The sequence below is a fragment of the Varroa destructor genome, unplaced genomic scaffold (assembly GCF_002443255.2).
Source record: "Varroa destructor unplaced genomic scaffold, Vdes_3.0 BEIS01000001.1, whole genome shotgun sequence".
Lineage (NCBI taxonomy): Eukaryota > Metazoa > Arthropoda > Arachnida > Mesostigmata > Varroidae > Varroa > Varroa destructor.
Window position 1 is genome coordinate 37,712,459 of NW_019211454.1, and position 23,991 is coordinate 37,736,449.

Below are 23,991 nucleotides of genomic sequence, written 5' to 3' on the forward strand. Positions count from 1 at the left end.
ATAATTCGTTTTTTCAAAAAATTCTTTATTTAAAAAACGTGCACAGTAACTTCGATAAAAGAGGGATAATAGATCGTGAGTATATTTGTCACTTCTTGTATGACTCTTTCCTTACAATTGGTAAAGAAACGTTCTTAATTTTTGTTGGGTCCAAATTTTCAATTTGAAATTGCGTGTCATCAAGAAGTATGCCTTAGCACTAAACCACTGTATCAAGCCGCACGTTCGTAATTTTGTTAGCCCTGGACCAGACGGCCGATCTCTACCACGACAAACGTGTTTATACGAAGATTCATACATTCGTTAAGTATGTAGACACACCGCTAGTGCAATCCCATTCAGCACCCGTGCTCAATGATAGGAATAGACGGCACGAACGATTCGATCTCAGGTTGCCCTGCTTTGTCATCTCTTTAGCAAACCCCCATTTAAAAGAGCGAATAGCACTTTTTTATATACATATATGTATATAGTGATTTTTGTTGCTTTTCAATATTTGCACGGGCATTCTTCTGTGTGTTTGTATCAAGCCTCCTTTTACATAACTTTGTTTCATATAAAGAAACATATTTTACTTATTAATCGTATCGAACACCGTCGGAGTCTTAACGACAGCCACAGTCGTACGATCACGCGAAAGAATGCAGGTTTAGGTTCCGAGAGAGTTCACTGGATATATGGGTAAAAGAGCGCAATATTTGAATGATACAAGGGCATCGTACGTTATCGGGATGTTGAATTTTTCATTGCGGACAATAAGACTCGGTCCGCGGCGAAAATTATTAGATGCAAGGCGTGCTGAGTTTACTATCCTATTTTAGCTTAGTGTAGCGATTTTCGCTATCGTCGTCCCTGATGAGGGGGTATCTTCTCGAAGCGAGTGCTTCTTGACTGACTGACATGCGAATCAAGTGGGGCCATCTGGCGGTTGCTAATTGTACTAGCATTGCTCGCGATTACGCGGCGCCATTTGGCCAGTGAAGCCTTTCATGATCGTGAGTACTCTCGAATCAGCTGGCAAATTCACCCTTTGATTGACGAGCAAAAAGAAGCGTGGAATGGAAAATCGCTAACTGTTATAGAGGTTTCCACCAATAAGGACACTAGTTCTACTGCTAATAGATAAAAAAAAAAGGATCCATACTTCCTGCCAAGTGGCGTAACGCGGAATGGACCAAAGTGAGAGGGCGCCCGTGCGAAACTATCGGCACGCAAGGGTGAGTAGCCGAAATGTCACTGGGAGATGAATGAGATTACGTAGACGTTGTTGAGATCAGCGCAAGGGTATCAGGAATTCACTCACCGATTTTGATATTGTACTCTGAGAGCTTTCTATTTATTTCCAATGTTCTATACCGGACTAGATTTTACTGCAATCGTTGAACACACATATGAATAAACCGAAATATATATTTATAGAAAGAATTAGAAATTGGAAATGGAGATTCGACAATGCCTGTGCGTTTGTATTTCTTAATAAATAGTTGTAGACCATCTATGACTAGTAAGTTTTTATATGAAATTAAGAGGGCACTTAGACTAGATGTATCTCTCTAACAAGTTCGCCTAGTGTTTTCGCCGTTGTTTAATGCTTAATAGTGTTGATAATATTTAGTTGTATGCCACTTAAATCTTTCTCTCCACATAGAGAGAAAGAGAGCTTTGCTGTGTGCCTATATTGACACAGGAAATGAAACACGAAAACACATTTGCATGTGTTTTAATATTTTCCTCAACGTTTGCCTGACTTAATAGAATGTTTAATACAGGACAGTCAATAGAAATGTTTCCCTAGGTAATCATCACACTGGACTCTTAAAACTAGTGATTAGTTAACTGCTTAGCAAGGAAACACATAATTAGTTACTTTTGAAAGTTACGGAACGGTACTCCACTTATGTCCTTCACCGCCTGTTCTTAAACCGGCAGGCTTCAAAGTTTGCTTCAACTTTTATTACTTTAATTGTGTGTCATTGTCGTTATCTCGACCCAAGACAAATTGATGCCGACACTGAATTTGATAAACTTCAGTGGGTACTCTATTGACATTATTATATCGTGTTTATAACTAGAAGAAGGGTAATCTTTTAGATCAGTTATGGCCACAGCGGTAGTCAGAACTTCATAAAGACTTGGTCGCTGCGCGGATTCCGTAGAGAGTGAGCGGTCCAAAAAAAACAATAATATACGGTAAATATATATATTTTATGTTTACAAGAGCATATATTTGATTTCGTCAATTCATGGTCGAAAGTAAATATTAGTCTGTTTTTAGGCTGAAATATTCGAATATTTTATTTCTTTTTTCAAATGTTTTTCACATCTTTTAGGCCAGATCGCTCACGCTCAGCATGTTATTGAATTGCTTGGCGTGGGCATAGCGAATACCAACGAATCCTTTCTAAAATAATCATCTAGTAATTATTATTTTAGTTTTTCTTAAAATATCTATGTATTAATGGGGCATAGCTTTTATTACATTTCAGCGAAAATCTATATTTTTACCACTACCTTAAAATGCTTTGCTTTGTTTAGTTTTTTAAAGAACTGGCTGATTTACGTGTATTTCATATTTTATTCAATCAGCGGAAACCTACAGCAGAAAAAAGCCTAATGATATAAACATGTGTGAAAATTGTGATCTGCCGCATTACCTGAAGCTAAATATTTCTTCCTTCAGTGATTAATTATCTTGTTAGACGCGTGGCTAGTAAGTAAAGTAGGAATAGCTAAGCGGAAACAATAAGCTATTGTCTTTAAGCGCTTGCATTCAGCGTTAGCTAACAAGCATGCACCTAGGCTTTCCGTCTAGTAAAAATAAGAGATTAAACTGTATTTTTGTTTTCATATCTTTTTAACAAATACCTGCCTTGTAAAAAGAGGGACAAATTTATTAGGTGTTTAATGGTCGACAAATTTTTGCCATTAAACTCGTTTTATTTTTTCCTGTATTATGCTTTTTCCGTTGTAAAACACTGTGAAATTGGACCGACGTCGACAGCTTTTTTCCTTCTAGATGATCTCACTTCCCAAACACGGTTTGGACTCACGAAAATCATGGCTGGTCGCTCTGCTTTGTGGCCTAGTTCACTTATTCTGTTCACTCTCAATGGCAGCTATGGGAAGCATGTTCACAGGTACGTTCTATATTTGCTTTTCCTTTAACCAACCTTCCAGCATCGCTAAAATGTTTATACAATCCAAAAACTTAAAGTAAAAATAAAAACCTTAACATAAAAGGTTGTACACTAATTTCATACGATATAATAATAATAATAATAGTAAAATATGATTGATACATCCGGATTATGAATGGTTTTGGAGACTATCAAATTTTCACTGCTTGGTGTTTTGTTCCTATTAAGCACAGCGCTGTATACCTGTGATGACTGCTACTATTCAAGCTCATAAATTAACCCCGTTTCGATATCTTAGGTTTTCTTATCGACTTCAGTTCGGAACGTGAGAAAGCTTCGTGGCCTGTAACCTCTATTACTTGTAGCATGCAGATTGTTTGTAAGTGAAATGCTATTAATTTCGAAAACTACCATAGATAGTAATAGCATCATTTGAGAACGACTAAATAACTATACTTTCTCTGATACAAGGAATTACGGTGTCACATTTGTTTGTGATTCATGTGAATCCCGCAATGCAAAAGGTGGCAAGGCTTCTACGGACCGCACGTGATTCACGTCTTTAGACACTTTCAGCTCCATTGTTTTCGATACTGGTACATCTAGGCGCGCGCCATGAGTGGATACTCCGCATATGTACATTCACAGTTTCAGCCGCCTTGGTCCTGTCTTATTTTGCCAAAACCATCGTTTTTATAACAAGTAAGTTTGAATTAAACCTATAAGTTTCCAGTACACTGTATCATCATGCACAAGTAAAGTCACTCTCTCGCAGTTCACAATTTGATTCGATAGAAAACGCATTAAAATCCATGGACTGAAAGCAGTAATTTAGCCACACAGTAGTCAAATCAAAATGTGTACAGCTAGGCGTTGCGTGTCGTAAAACTCGAGATTGAAGGCTTTACCAGCAGGATTAATTAGACACGTGGATTTTTTTGCAGTACTTATGGCCATACATGGTTCAAGCCTTGCGGGAATTTTCATGAGTGCTAATGTTCTTATGGCAAGACATTTCCAAAGGCAACGTGCGGCAGCCACAGGTAAAACAGGGGCCGGTCGTAATAGTAAGCCAAATCCTGTCAGCACTACGATTCGTGTGGTGCAGCGGATTGGAGCTTTAGGAGATTTTACTCTGGAACAAGGCAAAAATATTCATTATTATTTAGCTGATATTATGCTATATGCTGGTGCTATATACACATTTGCAATATTGGAACCCAAACAAAGCATGTTTTATTTTCTTACCAAATATTATGGATCAAAAGGAAAGTAAATATTTTTTGTCCTTAAGTAGGATGTCAGCGTTTCACGTAATAATAATAACAGTAAAGTTCAATAATGATCTCAATAAAACTTTCGAGACCCGATTAGCAAATAGGAATGTTAAGTTTTTATTATTATTATTTATTTATTTATTTATTTATTTATGTATTTATTTATATTATTTATTTATTTATTTATTTATTTATTTATTTATTTATTTATTTATTTATTTATTTATTTATTTATTTATTTATTTATTTATTTATTTATTTATTTATTTATTTATTTATTATATTACAGTTATTAAGCAAAACTTTAAGCTCATCATGTGAGTTTCTGTAAGGAACTAGGGGTAATTTGAAACATGCAAAACCACCTAAACAAACCTATATTTCTCACACTTCACAGATATATCATTTTAAAGGTTCCGAAATATGTTTCCACTATATAACGCCACCTGCGTGTATATTTACCAGGTATGCAGGAAACGATTGCGGGTGTGAGCGTGTTCTTCATGCCAGCGCTTATGGATAATTTCATCAGGAGATTCCGAACAGTTCGAAGTATAAGTCTTTTAGGAGTGATCACCTTCGCAAGTTTTATTTTTAGCCTTTGCATCACGCCCTTCAACGAACAGGAAACGCAAGACAGCTTTAGAAACGGAACGCAAGAGGACACCGAACACGTGGAATTTCCTAAAGAAATCTCCAGTACAGTTTATGCTACTGAAACTTCTAAGGATGCATCCGAAATAAGCCAGGTGGTACATACTATCACCCTATTCGATGTCATTTCATAAGTTTCTACAGTTGGCTTAGGAAATAAAACATCTGATGGTAGTTATTCATAAGTGACGCAATATCGATAATAGGATCAATACTATAAATGAATGATTTTTTTATCAAAACACATCCTTATGTCACTTGATTTCATTAGAAAATTATTAGCCGAGCAAATACAATCTTTTCTGTCTTGGCGCTACAGAACATATCATTATCAAAGTTTTGTATTATACGCTGCAACGAAGTAGAGATTCTCTGCTTCCCTATGCGACCTTCCGACAGCGACAGGATTATGTGTCAATGATGAACAACTTATCATAGGTCATATATGATATAATGTGGTCCATGTCTCCAGAATGCGTCGTCTGCAGTTGATTCAAACAACCTTCTCACAGACCAACCTGTTGTGCGCGATGAGCCGAAACCTTTTTCGTGGCGTACTTTCACCAATCTGCGATACTTCTTCGATGTGTTTTCGTTTCTCGTCGTATTTGAATGTTTTGCGACCTTTCTACAGTTGACCGCCGACTATAGCAATGATCGGGAAGTACCGGAAGGGGTAAGTTCCAAGTTAGTCATGTGCCCTCATGCTGCAATATTAACCAAACCAATACACACCCCTATGTTACATATTCAAGTCCATTAACTATATAGATGCTGGCACCTCAGTTTATGCATTTCTGATTAGCCTTGTTGGCTGGCAATTAGGTGTTCTTTTCGGAAATAAGAGAATCTCTTTAGTTGAGTGCTACATCTAGTTCGCAGTTGTTCATATGGAACTGTTCAGAGTAGCACTGGATAAGTTGAAATAGCCTTGTTTGCCTGTAGTATACATTGATACAAAAGTTATATTTGTCAACGTGAATGACTAAAAAATGACTATGCTCCTCTGCAGGCGATATATTTGGTGCCAATTTTTGGTATAGGTGATATGATGTTCAAATTAGGTTCTGGATTTCTGTCAGACGCGAAAATCGCATCGCCGCCAACTCTTATGCTCGCTGGTAAGTTTAAATGTTTTGGTGAAGTTTCAATATACGCATCAGTAGGTACTCTGCAAATGTTCTGTAAACATGTTTTGCGAAATTCTCCAAGTTTTTAAACCGAACTAGAAGTTTCTCGTTACTACAGGCTGAGGCCCATTGTTATGATGTTCATAAGAGATACTATAAGCATATTGGTTCATAGAGCCGAATGTTTTAGACAAATGTAGCATCTCTAAGTAAGTATATTGTTTAGAGCAAGGCAACTGCATTCTATTGTACATAAAATAAATAACTTTGATTTCCTACTTCTCCTGCTCACGTCTATCTTACAGGAAGCGTAATCCAGTGTTTTAGCTTTGTGCTGCTATCATATTCGTCCACGATGGTGGGCCTGTCGTTTTCTGCATTTTTGATGGGTACCTCCAATGGATGCAGGATTATTCTTTTCATCATAGTTCTAATCAATGATTTCGGACTCGACAATTTATCGCACACATTTTCATTTGCCAACTTCCTCATTGGGATTGCCACGCTTCTGAAACCTTTTCTCGTAGGTTAGCAGACGAATCTAAAAGTCTCTCTAACAAAAAGACTTCAGTTTCGAATGTGGTAATTTGCGACTAGTACTCCATTCTAGTACTTAAATTGTGTAACATGTATCGAGGTAATCCGCTTGTATGCGATTGAAATTACGTCTCGCAGGTTGGTATTTTAACAAACCTGTTCTAGTTGATTTCACCTAAATGTAACTGAGTATTAGCAACGACTAAAATTTAGTAATATGTCCTAGTTGCCAGAAAGCTGTAGGATTGCCTTTCATACTATGGGGCAAACGAGGCGTTTCAAGAAACATCGGATCATTGAAAGAACTCATTTTTGCTTTCAGGCTACTTCCGGGATCGTTTGGGGGAGTATCTTGGGCTGTTCCTTTTGCTAGCTACTCTAAATGCGGTAGTAGCCTTTTACTGGGCAGTACGAGTTATTGAAGCCTACAGAAACAAAAGAATAACGTTGACGTGAATGTTTCTATGTTTTACTTAAACTTACTTCACCTGTGTTTGAATAAAGAAGCTGGTTGAAAAGAAAGCGGCTGTTCTATTTACTAGTACCATCTTAACCCTTCACAGATTTTAGATCTGTTCGAAATTTCCATATGAGAAAAATACTGTGTTGCAAATACAAATCGATTAACCTCCCACTGATCAAGCAGTCAATGAGCGACTCAAAATGTTTCCTGCAGTTTCTATATGTATAGCCAACCAAGCGACCGACCTACTAGCTATACCTAGACGACACTAATTGTTGACATAAATAGTCATCTACCAAAAAAGAAGCCTAATTAGTGCTCGAATTTGGTGACCCTTTAGGCTTGAAATAAACAGTATCAACAAGGAAACAGTAACAGCCTTAAAAGCAGACTATTTTAAGAACTTCCTTCATAGTTACGCAACGTAGAAATTATTATTATGAAAGTACATGCCTGAACCGAGCTACTACACACTAAAAAGGCTTATTCATTACCGTTTAACTGTTCATACATGGCTGTTCTTTAATGATTATCTGTATTTCTAGCGCTTTTCACCGACTAACAAATACCTCAAAGAAGTTCAAGAGTGTAGCAATCGAAACTGTTTACAACGTTGCTGTTCTGCCGCTCAAAGTTTCAGATGAATAGGTGTTCTAAATCAAAAATGATACCGGATAAGAAAATGTGCCATTTAAAGATTACGCCGAACATTTGTATTGTCATAATCACATACCACAAATCGTTACAATCATTGGAGCAATACGGCTAACATCTGTTGTTAATAACCTTGTTGACAATAAACAGCAGTGAAACTCGATCTATATAAAAATTTGCATGTTATTCTGTTATATCCGAAATGGATGTGATGTTTGTATGGCTAGAACGGATATGTTGCTGCGGCATAATACGTATATTCGGACCTATAGCAATACGCAGAACATGTTCCTTTTTTTCAAAGATGAGCAGTGTAATAATGTAGTCTATCAAAGTGGATAGTTTTTTTTTTTGTTACCTATAGTAATAATGATTTTAATTAACACCAATTTATTTTAAACAAACTAAAAAAAAGAGAGTAAGTATGTTCGGCCAGATCTGTATCAACTATAAAGCTATTTTGATGCATAGAGCCTTGCTTTTAAAAAAAGTTTTGCTGTAGCTCTCTGTGCAGGCGACGGCGTATAGAATAAGTGTCAAGTGGAACGGAAACTTGGTCTTGCCACACAGCTTAAATGACTACCCACTTTCAAAAACGCGTCACCAGTCCCCTTAAACTAGAATAATATTTAATAATAGTATTAATACGGCTCTTTTCGGCGTAATGTATACTTACGGATGGCCATGGCGTAGCAGTAAAAGTAGTGCCTAAAGTACTGGCCATGTTCTCTTTTAAAACTACACTACATTCTGTATAGTAAATTCCGTTTCATCAAAGTAAATGACACGACACTCCGCTTGAGCGCGCAGGTGCTGCTGAAGCCGATTCGACATTTAAACTTCGGCTCTCATGCACGTATGGTAATTATGATTATATGAATGTTCGCGTTTCAAATTAAGCAACCTAGCAAACACCACGTTTGCCACCTATACAACAGATCAACATCAAGCATTCCAGGTATATACTGCGCTAAAATAATATGTATAAGCAAAAAGAAGGGGGAGACAAAAAATTATTTCTTTTTTTTTGTTTTTTCTGGCGTGCCAAACATCAAGTTAAAACATTGGTCAATGAAAGTTCGTAGCAGAAATGCAGTTGTCATTGACGCAACCCGTTGGCAAAGCAAATTAGTAAAAAAGAGTATTTAAAGCGAACCATAAATCTTCGTCCACGTTATGCCATGCAAAATATTATGTAATATCTCCAATTCATGAACAGGTTATTTATCAATTGTGAACGTTTATATGCCTTCAGAAAGTGGCAGTATATAACGCTGAAACTAGACTTACTGAGGCTCATATCAGCTAATAGAAAAATACTGCCAGAGAAGGTCAGATGTAGCTAAAAAAAAAAGAAATCTGGTTAGTTTTTTTTCTTGATTTGCGCATTCTACATAGTTAGCTCGTCCTGCTGCTGATCAATGCTGTTTCACTCTATAGAAGTGTAAATCGTTATTTTGCACTCTAATTGACGGCCGCTCCAAAAGCATCCTGATAGATAACCATTATCCTGGACATCTAATAAAGCTATACGATAATATCTTCTGCACCTTGCGGAGCCGCTCTCCAGCTTAGACCGAACTAGTCCAACTAATGCTGAAAATAATTATTGCCGGCGGCAGCTAAATATTATGCTATTTAAGCGAATAAAAAATAACAGCTACTATTTAACTAAAGTTCCTCAGTGGTTCCTGACATGACGATTTCGGGTTAATTCAAACTCTTGATTATTTCATATAATTATTATTACAAGCCCGCCACATTCGTATTCAAAAAGTGCCCCCTCCCTTCTCTCACCAAGCAAGGCATTCGCGGGCGGCCCGGCCGGTTGGCATCAGCCTGATCAGCCATTCCTGCTGGCTACAATAGTGAGTAGTGGTAGCAATTATGTTATTATGCTATGCGGTAGTATCGATGGATAATGTCTGTCGTTTTGACTGTTTCGTGCGGTGCGAGTGAGTGGGACACGGCTGTCTGTCTGTCTGTCCGCTGCTGCTCTCCGTTCATTCACTCACTCACTCGTTACCTCGCTGTATAGGGGCGCCATATTTGTTTTGGTCGGAGAAAACATGATCACGAGCAGTAACAACTAGACTCCTTGGTGTTGGCCAGCGGATAGTCAGCCGCTAACCATAGCAGCCCAACAAACCGTCCGTAGACGAACTTCGGACGAGCAGCTAGGTTGTTATCGGGTGACCCTTCGACGAAAACGAATTCTCGACAACAAGCCGAAACAGCTTTCGTTGCAAAATAACAGCATCGGCGTCAACAGTTGCAGCGGCAGCGTTAAATAACAACTCGCCGCCGGTGTGTCTACCTACCTCGTCGCCTGGCCATCGGAGAGCAGTAGGACAATTACAGTAGCACTCCTTGAACAACAGCAGCAGTAGTTAGTCAGTCAGAGTGTCTGTGCGTCTGTCTTTAGCAGCAGCAGTCTGTCTGTCTGTCTGTCTGTCTGTCTGTCTGTCAGTCAGTCAGTCAGTCAGTCACTTGTGCTGAATGAGTACTATTAGGTGCTGGTGCTGCTTGAGCATGAATGTGCATGCTTGTGTGTGTGTACCAATGTTTCCACAGCTTGGCTCATAGTGATGATCATTTGGTCGCTGCCGCACTTGGTTTGGTGCTGTGCTGTGCGGCTGGGGGGATGCTGTGTGTGCTATCGTAGGAGCAGTACTCGAAGGTGTGTGCTGTGTAGTCGATGCTGTCCGTACATCTGCGGTTCCGCTGTGTAGTTGCAATAGCAACAGCAGCAGCAACAACAACAACAATAACAACAACAGCAGCAGCAGTAGCAGCCGAAAGCCAACGGCAAGCAATAAGTGCAACGGCGGTCGACGACCTATTACTAATACAACTGCTACGACAGCGACTACTCTGGCTACACAGCGCCTTTCTATTTTGCCCCTTGTGGTCAACCAGCATCGTATGGACTAACCGGCAAGATAGGCGCCGACCAATGAACCAGTATCTCGATATTCCTACACCAACATGCATTATATACCCTAAAGACCATTTTTAATAGTCGACGAAACGCTCTGTTCTTCATCAGTTCTACAGCGGCTACAAGGTGTCGCTTTTTTCTGCCCCTCGACCTAGTCGACTCACCAACTGTGTCCAGTACTCTCTCAAAACCGACTCTGAATAATAGTGGTAACAGAGGAACCGCCGTATTACCGAGACACGGCAGAGCTGGGGGTGCTGTGCCATATTATCACATTGGTCAAAGAAGACAATCTATACCATTTTGCCCGAACAAGGCCAAGAAGGAACGCCTGGTTTTATGCTGAAGGGGGAGGGTACAATGTGATGTGCTGTACAGTGCTTCGAGTGTGTATAAACCCCCGAACGAACGATTGGTGGAGCTTGTTTTCGTGATGATGATTGTGATGTTGGTGGTATGTGCAGTTGTGTAGCTGGTGGGGCACCGCCGGCGGTTCTCCGTGAGCGCCAGCAGCGACCGATAGGATCCGCTGTGCATGGGCCGACTTCGGTCGTACATATGTGCGTATAGCTGTGAGACCACTGCCGCCATGCGACAAGGAAAGATCCTGTCAATGCTACCAACTAGTAAGAACAAAAATCATAGTTGCGGTACTGATTGAGGGCTGTCGCAGGGGTCTTTCATAGAGGCCGCCAGGCTGATCGACAGATCGATACACAGACAGAACCGAACGTTTATGCTCTATTGTAGTAGTTAAAGCACCAGTCGTACATTCAACGGAGCGGTTGAAACTGGTCATCCAGCTAAAAACGGTAAGGATAAATTGAATAAACGTTATATGACGAAGGAATGTTCAGTGCTACAAGAACATATATTAATGATCTTCACACGTGCGTGCCAGTGCCCCCACCATCCGCTGAAACACCACATTGACAAATTAATAAACTAAAATAAATAATATATTAAAATGACGAGAAGTCCGCTCAAGAATGCGTTGGCTTTTGATGTGTGTATTTTTGTCTAAAATCTTGTGTGGGGCAAAACGGTAGTGATATAACTGTGACTGTAACACTTACGTGACCACACGGGTGTTGGATGGCTACAAGAGGGGTTGGAACGCGGGGGAATAACTATAAAGAGGTCAAGGAGTCTAATGATAGAAGCAGTTCGCATTTATTATCTAGGTAAACAGGCAGTTAGGCAATTAATATCGACCATCCGTGCAGTGTTACGGTTTAGACCCTCACCTCCTAAAGGAGCATTGAATGCCAGTTTGATTATTTGCCAGGCTATAAATGCTGAAGCAGCACTAAGTGATAGAACCGGGCGTAAAATGTTACGGGGTAACTTCTTAGTGTGGCACACGCCTTGAGAGACGTGATCAAAAGGACCGAATATCTAAATTAAATATATTATCTATATTAAATTGGCAACAAGACGGTATGACACATTCAGCACACTGTCATTAATATACCTAACTATTTGTACAACGCATTATCAATAACGTTCACCGATTAGTTACTGTCAGTAATCTATTATAACAGCTACTCAGTAGAAATAGTAGAAGTATGATTTACTCAACCCTTTTATTGTAGGGGGTGGAAAACATTCGGCGGCACAATGATCCCGTCAAAGATACTATATTGATATATAGCTGCTCATTTAATTCGTAATAAACTCCGTTAAAATCAGTGATGTATTCTCTAGTCAAGTGAGACATTCATTGATATCATGCATACGTTGAGCTTTTGACATAACCATCTGGTGGAAGATACGTCAAAAGTATGTTTATATCGAGATTACTGCTATTTAATATTACTGGCCGTAGCCAGTAATGTACTTCCTTTCAGAACGAGAATCTAATGTCAGACACTGTGACACCGCGCATGTCAAAGGGGTTACGAAGATTATGCTTTTGACAGTCGGCCAAAAGTTGCTTGGGGTTTGGCGCTTAGCGTCTTCCTAAGTCGTTGACAAACGACCTTGCCGAAAGCTGAGTATCGCCTCGAGCTGCGCTCCGCTATTACTATAAAATGCCATTTTGCTATTTATGCATTTCTAAGTCGCGATGTTCTTTCAGGTCGCTGTGTTTTTCCATTCAGAGCCAGTTGTCATAATATTCATAGGAATAGATAATCAAGACGAGCACAGCGTCCAGACGTGTCGCTTTGCTCCCCGCTCCTGGTATGTGTTTCTTCTAGCTTATGAACCTACCTGTTCCGCGGCAAGTACGGGCTTCCGAAAGTGCTTAGATCCGCTCCGTTGCTCGCACACATGTGGCACATTTAGTTGACTCCTAGCGCCAATTCAGAAAGCAATAGCTGGATTCGTTGTCTCCTGACTACTTTGCTTTCGACAGCGTCCCCTTGGTTTGGCATCTCCTCGTCATTGGTGACGCCATCAACATTATGACAACAGACAATGTGGTTTTACCGCTGCGTTTCTTCTTGCAATGCCGACCCTACTCTTTCTCTTTGTATCGCCCGCTTTCCAAGGTTCTCCGTGTCGCTTAACTTCTAGTATCGACTTTCAAAGAAACTCTGATATCTTCGGCATTTTGGTGATACAGCCACTGACATGATCGTCGCAGTCATTATTTCTAAATCGCCCATAAAAGACGTTCGCTTCAGCATGCGCGGGCTAAATTTGCCATTGCCGTGCGAAAGATAGCACATAACCGAGTTACTAGTCTATTTCATGTATCGGATATGGCCTCTTGTGTAACTTACTGCATAGGTATTATTGATTTTTGCATTGTACCCGCTGCGATTATTCGACACAAAACAAGTGATGCTAGCAAGTTCGACAGTCTTATCACTATCACTCTGTACTTTCATACAACCAAAGGTATTCTTACTGCATGGTGCATCTGACCTTTTTTGGTTTCCCAAAACCATGGAAAGTGTTAAAATGTTTATGACTGCTTCGTCAGCGATGCACTTTGACTTCTGGGTTAAGGTCATAAAAAACGGCCTATTTTTTTGTTCCAGTACCAAAAGATTAAGGGGCTATCACGGAGTCAATCGTCGGAAGTAGTAAACCCAGAATTTTAATAGTCATCATTAATAAATGTTTAAAAGAGCGTGCGAGGGGTCAACAGAGGGTTTTACACTCAACGTGGGTCTTATTTGACGTGTGTCGTCTAAAACGCCATCATGTATTATTGTCATTTTATTTCAACATTGGATTAAGTGTCCTCAAAGGAACTTTTCTAATCAATCAGTTGATGCTCATCTTACCATTTGCCTAAATTGTCACCTGCGTCAGTAATAAACTCACTTTACATATGAGATGACCTGTTAGTTAGCAAACTACCATTGGTTCACATCACACTGATGCAAATTCGGTCGAACTCAGCCCCAAAATGCTAAGAGTTCCACCGTTGTGTTCATATGGGATACTTCATTACGTTCATAATATACTTATCCACTAAAGCACTGAACAGATGGATAATAATGGAGTTACATATAAAAATCTATTACGACAGCAGGTCATTTTCGCTACATGCAACCGGTTTTGTTAATTATCGAGCAATGATTACAACTAAAACACCACACAATTGATATTTTTAGTTTAGTAAGTTAAGTTTTACTAAACTTAACTTAATGAGTTGAAATCATATTGTGTTTTCTTTTAAACGTATACCTCAAAAAAAAGGCAAGGCCTCCTATAAATAAAAACTGATAATGGATTTCGGAGACTACTATCGCACGATTTTCGGGTATGTAGAACACTTAACTTCACCTTAGCGTGGATTCACTTCTCATAATGTTGTCTTTCTCTCTTCATTAGCGGTCGTTCTTCGCATTGGCTCTGGTCCTTTAACTGTATAAAGGTATTCATATAGCAGAAAAGTTAAAATCCGCCTATGTCTGTTTCGTTGCTTTGCATGCGGAAATCAAATTGTAAGTTCAGAGCTCAGGGCACCTCAGTTCAAGCTTATGAAGAAAATTTTAAGGATCATGGTGAATTTATTCAATTAGCCGGACGAGTGTTATTATACGGGTCGTATAGGCTTAGGAGGTGTACATTCTATATGGGAAGCTGTCTCCCGACCCGTTTCACAAATGTTTCTGCCTCATAGAGCCTTATTTCTACAAGTCACAGTAGAGAACCTACAAGCTGTATAGTTGAAATAATTCGGATTAAAGCTATTTCAAAACGTTCATTAGTGTTTTCAGGGAATAAAATCCGATTTTACTAACGAAGGGTAAAAAAGAACGTTAAGGTTATGAATGTCAAAGGTTAATAAGTGACTCACCTGTGTAAAAAAGCAGTGTCCTTTATAACGATGTTAGTTTATCAATCGCGTCGTAAATTTGTTGCTCCCGTTTCTCTGAAGTCTTTAAAACGTAACTTTATCAAATGCTAGATTGTTATGTGAGTTTTCTGTCGTAGTTGTCCGAACAAAATTGTGTATACAGAATTCATCAAAATTAACTTTGGAAAATCAATGTTTTCCTTCATTAGAAAAATTTTGCATTTTTCACATTAGTAGTCTTTCAGAAAAGACTCGGATAATTCTTGACACACAATAAGTCTTCACAATACTTGACTAGTAAATATTATGGACAGATACTGCTGGTCCTCGAGCCACGTTTTGGATGTTATATTTGTTGGTCTTTTCGTAAACGACGTATTTTTGCAGAACGAGATGGCAACAAATCGTATACTCGAACTCGCGTTGACAATGTTTAATATCTTGGTGATACCTTCTTTGTTCGGGGATAGTGTCGCAATTTCATTGTCACTTATATCCAGTGAAATAAACGTGGATTGCGTTCGGTAATCCACTGCGAGATTGATAGATTATAGCTTAATAACTGGATCACATTTCCAACTTCGGAAGTCTTCATTCTCTAAACGTTCTATCGTTTTAGCGTCATTCCTTGTGAACTAGTTGTATGACTAAAGTGATTCGAACACCGTTTTGTAAGGCCTTGAGCAACTTCAGCGTATTAAATAATGTAGCAGTATAATATTTCAAATAATCGATAGACTTCGTTTTAGACAGCAGAGAACTCGATTCAGTTGGAGCTAAACGCATACTTCAGTCCTGTGTTCTCGGCCGTTTCAAACACTAGAAATATATTCAGTTTCCAGGAGCCGGAAACGCATCTATAGTAGAAGCAAGATGACCCCTAACTGCTGTAGAGACAACAAGTAAAAAAAACAGGTAAAGTCAAGTGAGTAATATACTCGATGACCGAGTGGTAAGAGCTTCAACAACTTGTTGGGTTATATTGTGTTATATATCGTACTATCATCTTTTAAAACGTTGTAAGCATTGTAATATTGTATGTTTAATCTTTGAAGCTCTATCAACAATAAATGATCAGTACTGGCAATCATATACATTACACATTGAGCCCATGATTTTCGCGACTATTGTCCTGGCCGTTGATTGATCATAGTCATAGCATCAGGTCAGATGGCATCAAGAAACGAAACAATCTCAGGAGTGGCCGCGTTAGGCAATTGTCCTCTTTTTCTTCAACCTATTATGTTTTAACACGTCCATCATCACCATTAATGGCCAATATATCTAACGCGCGCTATCTAGCTAAAAGAAGCATGAGGTTTTGTCCTAAGCAAGGATAGATAGGACAGCTATGCCAGCGAGCAACGAAGATGCATTCGCTGTAGATGTTACGGCTGCGTCTTGTTGTTGGTGTCTCTTTAGTTTGGATTCTGGATTTGTAATAATGCAGTTTAACTCCTGAGCAAACACAATGTTCCATTCAACCTCGCAGTGATGTCATCCAGGAGTTTGTAGTAAAGAGATATGTATGTATATATATATATATATATATATATATATATAGTAATTGGAGAATATGCGTTAACGCCTTGCGCGCCTGATACGATCGCGTGTGTCATTAAAAGTTTTTCAGTCTTACGCCAGGAATCCTGCCAGGTCTAGAGGAGTTTGGCATCTCATTGGCGTTGTGCGAACGTGTTTCGATATCAATAAAGAAGAACTTGGCTGGACCTGCCGGGTACTCGTTAACTAACAGGTCACGGCTGTCGGACGTGTGTATACCGTGAAAGCGAAAAAATAAAGAGGTCATACACCGTCCACAATGTCGTGCCAACCATATCGCGATTTTCGCAAGAAGGACAAGGCGCCTTCACCAGGTCCCGGAGTTGGGGCTCCAACCAAGAGGGCCGTCGGCCGGGTCAATCGGTTCGGAGTCACATCATTCACTTCGATTCGCGACGGAAACGCCACCCCAAACGGGAACAGCGATGCTTATTCATTTGAAGATGACCCAAAACCTGGTGAGTACCCGAATGGAAATAAGCAAGATAAATGTTGAGACACCTACACGCTCCATGTTATCTGGGGAATGTTTGTGTTTTCGTATTCAATATGTATATTACATAAGCAATAAATACATACTTAAAATACTAGATGTTATCTGGAGAAATACATGCCTAGAATGCTAGATATTAAGACATCTGAATTTGCGAATTCTTCATTATTTTGAGAGCATGCAATTGGTAGGCGTTATGATATCGCTCCATAAGTACCATAGTCCATATGGTTATTTTGTGTTAATTAATACAATTGTATAATAAAGGGGTAAATAAACGGAATAACATTAGTTTCGTAGGGTGAAATATTTTCTATGGATCGGTCTGACAATCCCTGTTCTATTAATCGAACGAAATTATTTATTAGTATCACCAACAGTCACTTCGGTAAACAACCCACCAGCGGTAGCCGCCGCTCCGAAGCAGCCGAAACCGAAGAAATTCTTCAAGAGCCGTAATCGGGCAAACGACGCATTTGACAGCTTGCTGGCCAGTACTGCGATACCGCCAAAAGCCCTCCCATTCTCTTCTACCCCACAGCAGACGACACAGCTTCATACGCTTTCCATTAAGAATAGCAGCATTACATCGCTGGCCGCAGGAAAACACGAATTACCCGCAGTACCAAGGTATATTAAGAGTAGAAGTAGATATGATATATTCCTGCAATATTTGCCAAACGGGGTATATAAACAAGAACAAATAGTCAACGAAAACAAAGCTGTTTATGGATTAATCCCTGGTGAATCCTGGGAACTGCACGTTTAGTAACGGTCGGTAAAAATTACTGATCCTTTTAAGAAGTCTGTTGATCTCATTAGTAGCGAAAGGCTTTTCCAATCAAGAATTCTATTTTTCCGCAGGTGCCGCCTCTTATTCAGTAGGTGATATATACTACTAGAAGTATCTGCGTCTATGAGGCAAAAATCATTTAAGGAATTACGGAGTGCTGTTTTTGGGTGGCTTATCCTTCGACAATCTGTGTGCATTCATACGTCACCCGAATAAGTAATAGACACTAGCGCAGAAAGGGCTCTACATTTATTTGTAACCATAAAGAGTGGCAGAAAATTCTGAAAAAAGTTTTATACCAGAACGAATTCACGACCACAAAGGACAGCGGGATGAACAGAACCATGACTAGTAATTACAACTTGATGCACTACACCTATATGTGTGAACTCTAGTAATCGAAATGTAATATGGTTGTTTAAATGGGAGAAACAAAACTTTAGTAAAGAGGACGCTAGGGCATTAGATTGATTCACAGAAAGAAATCAAGCTAATTTACTATACTGACCGATATTTAAGAGCATTTGGATACGGAAGTGGTGCTGAGGCACAGTGAAACCGCTCCCGCCATATCAGAGTTTAAGAAATAAATAAATTAGTTAACTCTGTGTCTGTCTTTTTATGAACGGGATTTTATGTTTTTAAGATAGCAGCAAACTATGTAGATGATGCAACACGGAGACAACCACTTCATAAAGAGGTTCGTTATAACTTATGGAAAAAACATGTTAACCGATTCTTTAGAATTAAGTCAACAAAGCAAACAAAAAAAGCTTGTGGCCTTATTTCATTTGAAGGCAATTTGTTTTCATTCCGTTGATGATATTTTTCAGCCCACTCTCGTCAGTTCTGTCGAACAAGTCTACATCATCGTCACCACTCCCGGGAGTAGATTCTCCTACACCTTCGCCACGAGAAACGGGATCGCCTACAACGGAATCATTCCTAAGTGCATCATATGGTGGAAATCATCATCTTACGGGCGTAGCAACTAACGATCATAGGTCGGTAGCAATTCCCACAGGTGGAGCCACAACAGCCGACCACACTCCTGACTTGCCTGACGACCCTCCGTCATCATTTGGCAGAAAAGCTCCTGTCAGATCCTATGGACGCAAGCGCAATGCGCCGCAGCCTGCCGAGGATGCCGCGGATGGTTTGTACATATAAATGCAAATTTGTCTGTTTCCGAAATTATGTCAATATTATTTACGAATTCAAATTGGCTTTACCAAAAGCCAGCTAAAATTCTTAACGGAAAATGTAGATATAGCGGCATATTACAGCTGTTGATAGTGCTACCTCTTAGCATGACCTGACGTTGTGCAGTAGCAGAGTTCAAAAATGAATTGCGGATGAAATCAAAAGCATCTGAACAGATATCAAAGAATGTGTATTTCTATAGCCTAAAAAACTAAATGAGAGAAATTTTTAATGGGTTGGTGTATTTTAGAGAACGAATAAATGATTAATAGATCCATATTAGAGGACGCATTCTGTGGTATAAAATAGGTGTAGTAGAACAAAATAAATCTAAAAAAATAACAAGCAACTCTTTAACTTATTTATTAGTCATCTATAAGAATGAATCTACAAAATGCACAGTTTATTCGTTGGTTGATGAAATGATATTCATAGACGTAGTTTTGTTCTGCTATTTCTATTGACTTATAATCACAGCTAAAGAAGCCCGTACTGAAACGCAACACGTGGAGTACGAAAACCCGCTATTAAAAAAGCTGACAAGTCAGCCAGAGTCAAGAGCATCAATCGACATGGTAACGTCTGAGGGCCCAGAGGCTTCGAAAAAGGACGAGGTTAAGGAAGAAAAACCAGTGGCGGGTACAGATCGAAGCAAGAAAACCTTCTTTAAAAGTAAGAACAAAACAGATCCTGCAGCTGCTAAAGCCAAAGCGGTGTCCCGCTACAAATTATTCAATTTTACTGGCGAAGACGAAGAATTTGGACCTGGTGGTGATCAAGAGAGTTCGGTACCTGAGGCCTTCACGAAGAAAGACGATGGATATTCCGTCACAGATAAAGACCTTTTCGAAGGTGATTTTACTGAGCCAGAAAATAAACAGGTAAAGACAGAGCACAGCCGTAATTTGCTTTTTTCTTGGGAGTTTATAAAAAAAACTCCAAGGAAAAAGATTAAATTACTTTTTGAAGTGGTTATTCGACTTAGCAATAGTGTACTACTTTCTTCAGGGACATCTTTCTTAGCTCTGTATATGCTGTAACTGCCATTTAGTAATCCAACCTTGATGGCCATTACTTTTTTGCTCTATTATCTACTGATTTTTGAGTTTAGTGCTATAATAACTACCGTTGTTTCGTCCATTCATTCTTTCCTGTGGGTTTTCAGGAAAGCGGGAAGTCGTATGCAACAGTTCGCAACGTTTTGAAGGCCTACAAGGTGCATGAGATCGGCGAGGCACAGGAATTCAATGACGACGTCGAATACCTTCTTGAAAGTGTGACACAAGCTAATTCGCTTGCGTCCCGGTGCCTATCCGTGTGTTCACTAGCACACAAATGTATGTCCGCACAATTTCGCGTGCATCTTCGCGCGCATGGAGTTATGGCAAAGTTCTTCGGCTCCGTCAAGGATGCGCCTAAGCATCCAGTGAGTACATCTTTTCTTATTTTTTGACACATATTCCTTAATCTATGCCTACTTGTGTATTGTCTTTGATAGAGTATCCTTAGATAATTCGGTTTGTCTAACAGGAAAGTTGGGCGAACTTTGTTGGACTAACAGGCATTAACAATGGTGCTAAGACTAGAAATGTCAGGCCCCGTTCCCTAAGAAAGAAAATGAAAGCCATAAATGAAGTGATAAAAGACTATGAAATGTTCAGTTATTCATGATACGGTTAAGCATATTTTATGCGCTATGTTACATAGAAACAAATACTAGTGTGATAACCTTAACTGAATGTTACGTTTTATATAGAATTGATATAACTTTCAATCTTTAAAGTTATTTTTAACATTTTCATATTACCTCTATCTACCTTCGCACCCGACTATGCAGTCGCTTGCGCTTTGTGTTTCGGCGTTGTTTTTCGTCTTATCGCAAGATAGGCTCACTATGGACCTCGAAGCTTCCACGCTTGCCATCCTTCTCCAATTATTCGAAATTGGAGAAGCGGCTGGCGAAGGCAAACATGCTGAAAAGGTTCTCAATTTGTGCACACAGATGCGTTCTAAGGGACATGCTAAACATCTAGATATGGCACGGGTAAGTTTCGAACTGTTAACTTTCACATGATTTGCTCGCTCACATGAGTACTAATAAATTATGCGTAAAGCTAAATTGAATGCGTTTCACTACTTCTGTCCGGTGTCGTTAAATTACGGAAAATTTTCTGGCAGTTTTTTTTTTAATGGAAAACGTCAACCGGATTTGTGCTTAAAAACTTTAGCGTAACTATCGGCTAATTGCCGACCAATCATAAATAGTTAAATAATTAACTATTTAGAGGAAAGCACGTTATTTTTAATTTCCGTTTTTACCGATACAACAGGTGAGCGCCAGCGGACTTGCGCTTGAAACGCTTCTAAGTCTGACGTCGCGTCGTGCGGGCGAGTGGTTCAAGGAAGAGTTACGAATTCAGGGTGGGCTGACACATCTCATTAATCTTGTGACGCAGACAATGAATCAACTAGAGATGCCCAACTGGGGTGTTATGGATGACCCCAGAGCCGACCAGCTTGATAAGCTTAAGAAAATAGAAAGAGTATTACGAGTGTTGGAAAATGTGACTTTCGTCAATCCGGCCAATCAGGATTACCTTATCAAATTTCGCGGCGGCACTGTGTTAGACTTTTGTGCCGATCTTTTCAACCTCTGTTTTGAAAACATAGAGTTTCATCAGGTACTAGACGTTAGTGATCCGTCGGCTCCCGAAGGTCAATCAATTACAGTAGCCCTACAGAAGGCTGACGGTCCAGGACCAGTGTTCCTATCTGTGTTGTTGTCTCTTCTCAAAGTTATGCTCAATGTCACTCATGAGAACGGTTAGTACACTCAAATTAATTTTTTTGTTTGTCTATTCGGCTACATTTAATATTCCTGTACTTTATCGTTTCGCTGGTATCTTTTCGTTCAAGTTAATAGAAATATTTAAATGCAAAATATAATCTAAGTACTTACCTTATTTCTGATGTTTAAGGCAGTATACTGCACGCACTTCATCGCAATCCGAAATAAGAATAAAGGACCGCAATCGTGTACAATCAGTCTCAGAGAAGAAAAGAGTTCAAATTTTTTTAAGCACGCGTGCTATTTATGATATTGCTGCTTGCCACGTATTGCAAAGATCTGCAAGCGTTTCTTTAACATTTCCTTGTTTCGCCTTCTAGATGAATCCTCGGGAAATTGGGGCTCCCGCGATCGTACGATGCGGCAACTTCTCGAATGTATGTTGCATCTACCAGCGAGTCTCGATTCCGAGTTAAGATTTGATCTGCAGTTGCTGGCGCTCGGTTTAACGATTAATATCAGCGAGCACTCGACCGTAATGCGGGAATGGTTGCTTACGTCATCTGTGCGAGTGTCCACTACGGACTCGAACAGCAGCGTCAGCAACCTGTCGAAAAGAAGCAACGCTTTTTCTGCAATGGTCGAGGTAAGAAAATATCTATGGATTTTTAACCGTCGGATTTTTATTCAAAGACAAGCTTAAATGTATGTTAATTATCGACTGGATATTAGTTTGCGCAAAGATAAATTTCTATATCATGTTTTGTTTTGATGATAATAATAAGAATCTGTATGTACCCGCGGTAATTGAAAAGTTTAAAAAAATCACACGTCATTTCATTTGAGAAGAATTTTCCACATTTATAAATCGTGCGCAACGTAGTATTTAGCCGTCTATAAATTGCCTAATTGCAATTAATCCGTATTTTTTCAATGCAATTCCAGTTGTTTAAGGAGAAGCAGGAGGCCGCAGCGGCATCTGAAAATCAAACAGATGCAATCCTTGATAATCAGGAGGAGAAGACCAAACAGCAAGAAATGAAGCGCTTTGAAGAACGACAGGCCGGAAGTAACGGATCTGCTCAAGGAGAAAAGGATAAAGATGCCGCCGATGACCTCGAAGAAACAATTCGCAAAGCCATCCAAAAGGTGCCTCAGGCAAATTTTGGCACGAATTTCGTGTTCCGTGACTTCTAAATTGTATCAGAAAATTTCATGAATGAATTCGGGAAGGCCTGGAATGTGCCTAACTCAATTCAGTGTATTAGAAATTGCAGCCTTGTTTTAGTGTAGGAAAGACAGCAGTCTTAGATTAGATCATTTTTAGTAAGCTTCGCATTTAAGAAACACTTCTCTGCAGTAGTATGCTTATACTATCGCACTTAGAAATGTAAGTAATAAAACAATTGCTGACTTTATACGCTTCTCTTTTGTATCATTTTAAATATTCGTCAGGCGGGAAAGCATATGGAGCACAGCATTATCTCTGCGTACCTAGCACTTATGCTCGGCTGTGTCATCCAAGGCCACGCGGAACGAACTGCCACCCTCAAAGAGATCAATGGCGGCAACCTACAATCGTTCGCACAAGCGCTTAAGAAGTTCCATGACTTTATCGATATGACAGTAAGTAAAAATAATAGTAATAGTAAAAATAGCAGATTGTCGTGTAATGATTATAATTTACTTATGAAGCACTATCGATTTTGCAGAAGAGACACCAATATCCTTAAGAGAAGGTCTAATTATAATCCGCCTATTCGTATTTTCATATTTCAGGGCGTTCTTGGGAACTCTGCTCCGCAAAGTATTGAGCGCATCCTTAAGGTTCTGGAGACCAGCTAGAAAAAAAAAGGATTTGACACCGACAAAGCTAACTAATTTGCAAAATATTGCCTGCGTCACTGGTACAGATGTGTTCTACCAATCGCGTGTCTTCACTTAAAAGCCAGAGAGAATCTGCAGATGGAATTGGTACACGTCTTTTGTACATAGAAACTCTTGATTTTCATTTCCATGGAGACAGTATGCCAGAAAGCAAATTTGTCTACGATTCGGCTTCCACTGTGAACTGCCGGATGCCGTCTTTTAATTACA

At 39.5% G+C, this 23,991-nt stretch overlaps 2 protein-coding genes and 1 long non-coding RNA gene across 11 annotated transcripts; 2 read left to right on the plus strand and 1 right to left on the minus strand.

The window, feature by feature from the left end:
- The first annotated feature begins 761 nt into the window (after positions 1-761).
- Positions 762-7,257, plus strand: LOC111243256 (monocarboxylate transporter 12-like). 5 transcript variants are annotated; one of them, XM_086980169.1, is made up of 11 exons: positions 806-1,217; positions 2,092-2,190; positions 3,017-3,137; positions 3,436-3,516; positions 3,714-3,839; positions 4,082-4,180; positions 4,880-5,163; positions 5,541-5,744; positions 6,081-6,189; positions 6,504-6,725; positions 7,058-7,257. In XM_086980169.1, the coding sequence occupies exons 3-11, from the start codon at positions 3,017-3,019 to the stop codon at positions 7,189-7,191; spliced, it is 1,380 nt and encodes a 459-aa protein (XP_086836295.1). In that variant the 5' UTR covers positions 806-1,217; positions 2,092-2,190; the 3' UTR covers positions 7,192-7,257. The 5 variants fall into 5 exon arrangements, with proteins under 5 accessions (XP_022644255.1, XP_086836301.1, XP_022644254.1 ...); XM_086980175.1 differs by lacking the exon at positions 2,092-2,190 and having other exon boundaries at positions 779-1,217; positions 6,504-6,721; XM_022788515.2 differs by lacking the exon at positions 2,092-2,190 and having other exon boundaries at positions 811-1,217.
- On the minus strand, positions 2,890-15,206 carry LOC111243258 (uncharacterized). 4 transcript variants are annotated; one of them, XR_015321149.1, is made up of 4 exons: positions 15,055-15,198; positions 14,538-14,618; positions 4,877-5,775; positions 2,890-4,272 (listed from the first exon to the last, which is right to left on the minus strand). It is a non-coding gene; the product is annotated as an uncharacterized LOC111243258 (long non-coding RNA). The 4 variants fall into 4 exon arrangements; XR_015321148.1 differs by lacking the exon at positions 14,538-14,618 and having other exon boundaries at positions 15,055-15,206; XR_015321146.1 differs by lacking the exons at positions 14,538-14,618; positions 15,055-15,198 and adding an exon at positions 13,008-13,487.
- On the plus strand, positions 11,466-23,985 carry LOC111243253 (wings apart-like protein homolog). Of its 2 annotated transcripts, XM_022788502.2 has the most exons (12): positions 11,466-11,605; positions 16,680-17,075; positions 17,479-17,740; positions 18,737-19,059; positions 19,584-19,987; positions 20,272-20,532; positions 20,944-21,150; positions 21,437-21,929; positions 22,275-22,540; positions 22,840-23,043; positions 23,350-23,520; positions 23,674-23,985. In XM_022788502.2, exons 2-12 carry the CDS (start codon positions 16,877-16,879, stop codon positions 23,737-23,739), a joined length of 2,856 nt encoding a protein of 951 aa, XP_022644237.1. In that variant the 5' UTR covers positions 11,466-11,605; positions 16,680-16,876; the 3' UTR covers positions 23,740-23,985. The 2 variants fall into 2 exon arrangements, with proteins under 2 accessions (XP_022644237.1, XP_022644239.1); XM_022788504.2 differs by lacking the exons at positions 11,466-11,605; positions 16,680-17,075 and adding an exon at positions 18,550-18,603 and having other exon boundaries at positions 17,601-17,740.
- Positions 23,986-23,991: the final 6 nt, after the last annotated feature.

Excerpts from the sequence above, each read along its gene's own strand:
- LOC111243256 (XM_022788515.2), top strand. The coding sequence starts at position 1,170 with ATGGACCAAAGTGAGAGGGCGCCCGTGCGAAACTATCGGCACGCAAGG. Across the intron at positions 5,164-5,540 it reads ATGCATCCGAAATAAGCCAG|AATGCGTCGTCTGCAGTTGA; the intron begins GTGGTACATACT and ends CCATGTCTCCAG. Across the intron at positions 6,726-7,057 it reads TCTGAAACCTTTTCTCGTAG|GCTACTTCCGGGATCGTTTG; the intron begins GTTAGCAGACGA and ends TTTTGCTTTCAG.
- LOC111243253 (XM_022788502.2), top strand. The coding sequence starts at position 16,877 with ATGTCGTGCCAACCATATCGCGATTTTCGCAAGAAGGACAAGGCGCCT. Across the intron at positions 17,741-18,736 it reads GAATTACCCGCAGTACCAAG|CCCACTCTCGTCAGTTCTGT; the intron begins GTATATTAAGAG and ends GATATTTTTCAG. Across the intron at positions 21,151-21,436 it reads AACATCTAGATATGGCACGG|GTGAGCGCCAGCGGACTTGC; the intron begins GTAAGTTTCGAA and ends CCGATACAACAG.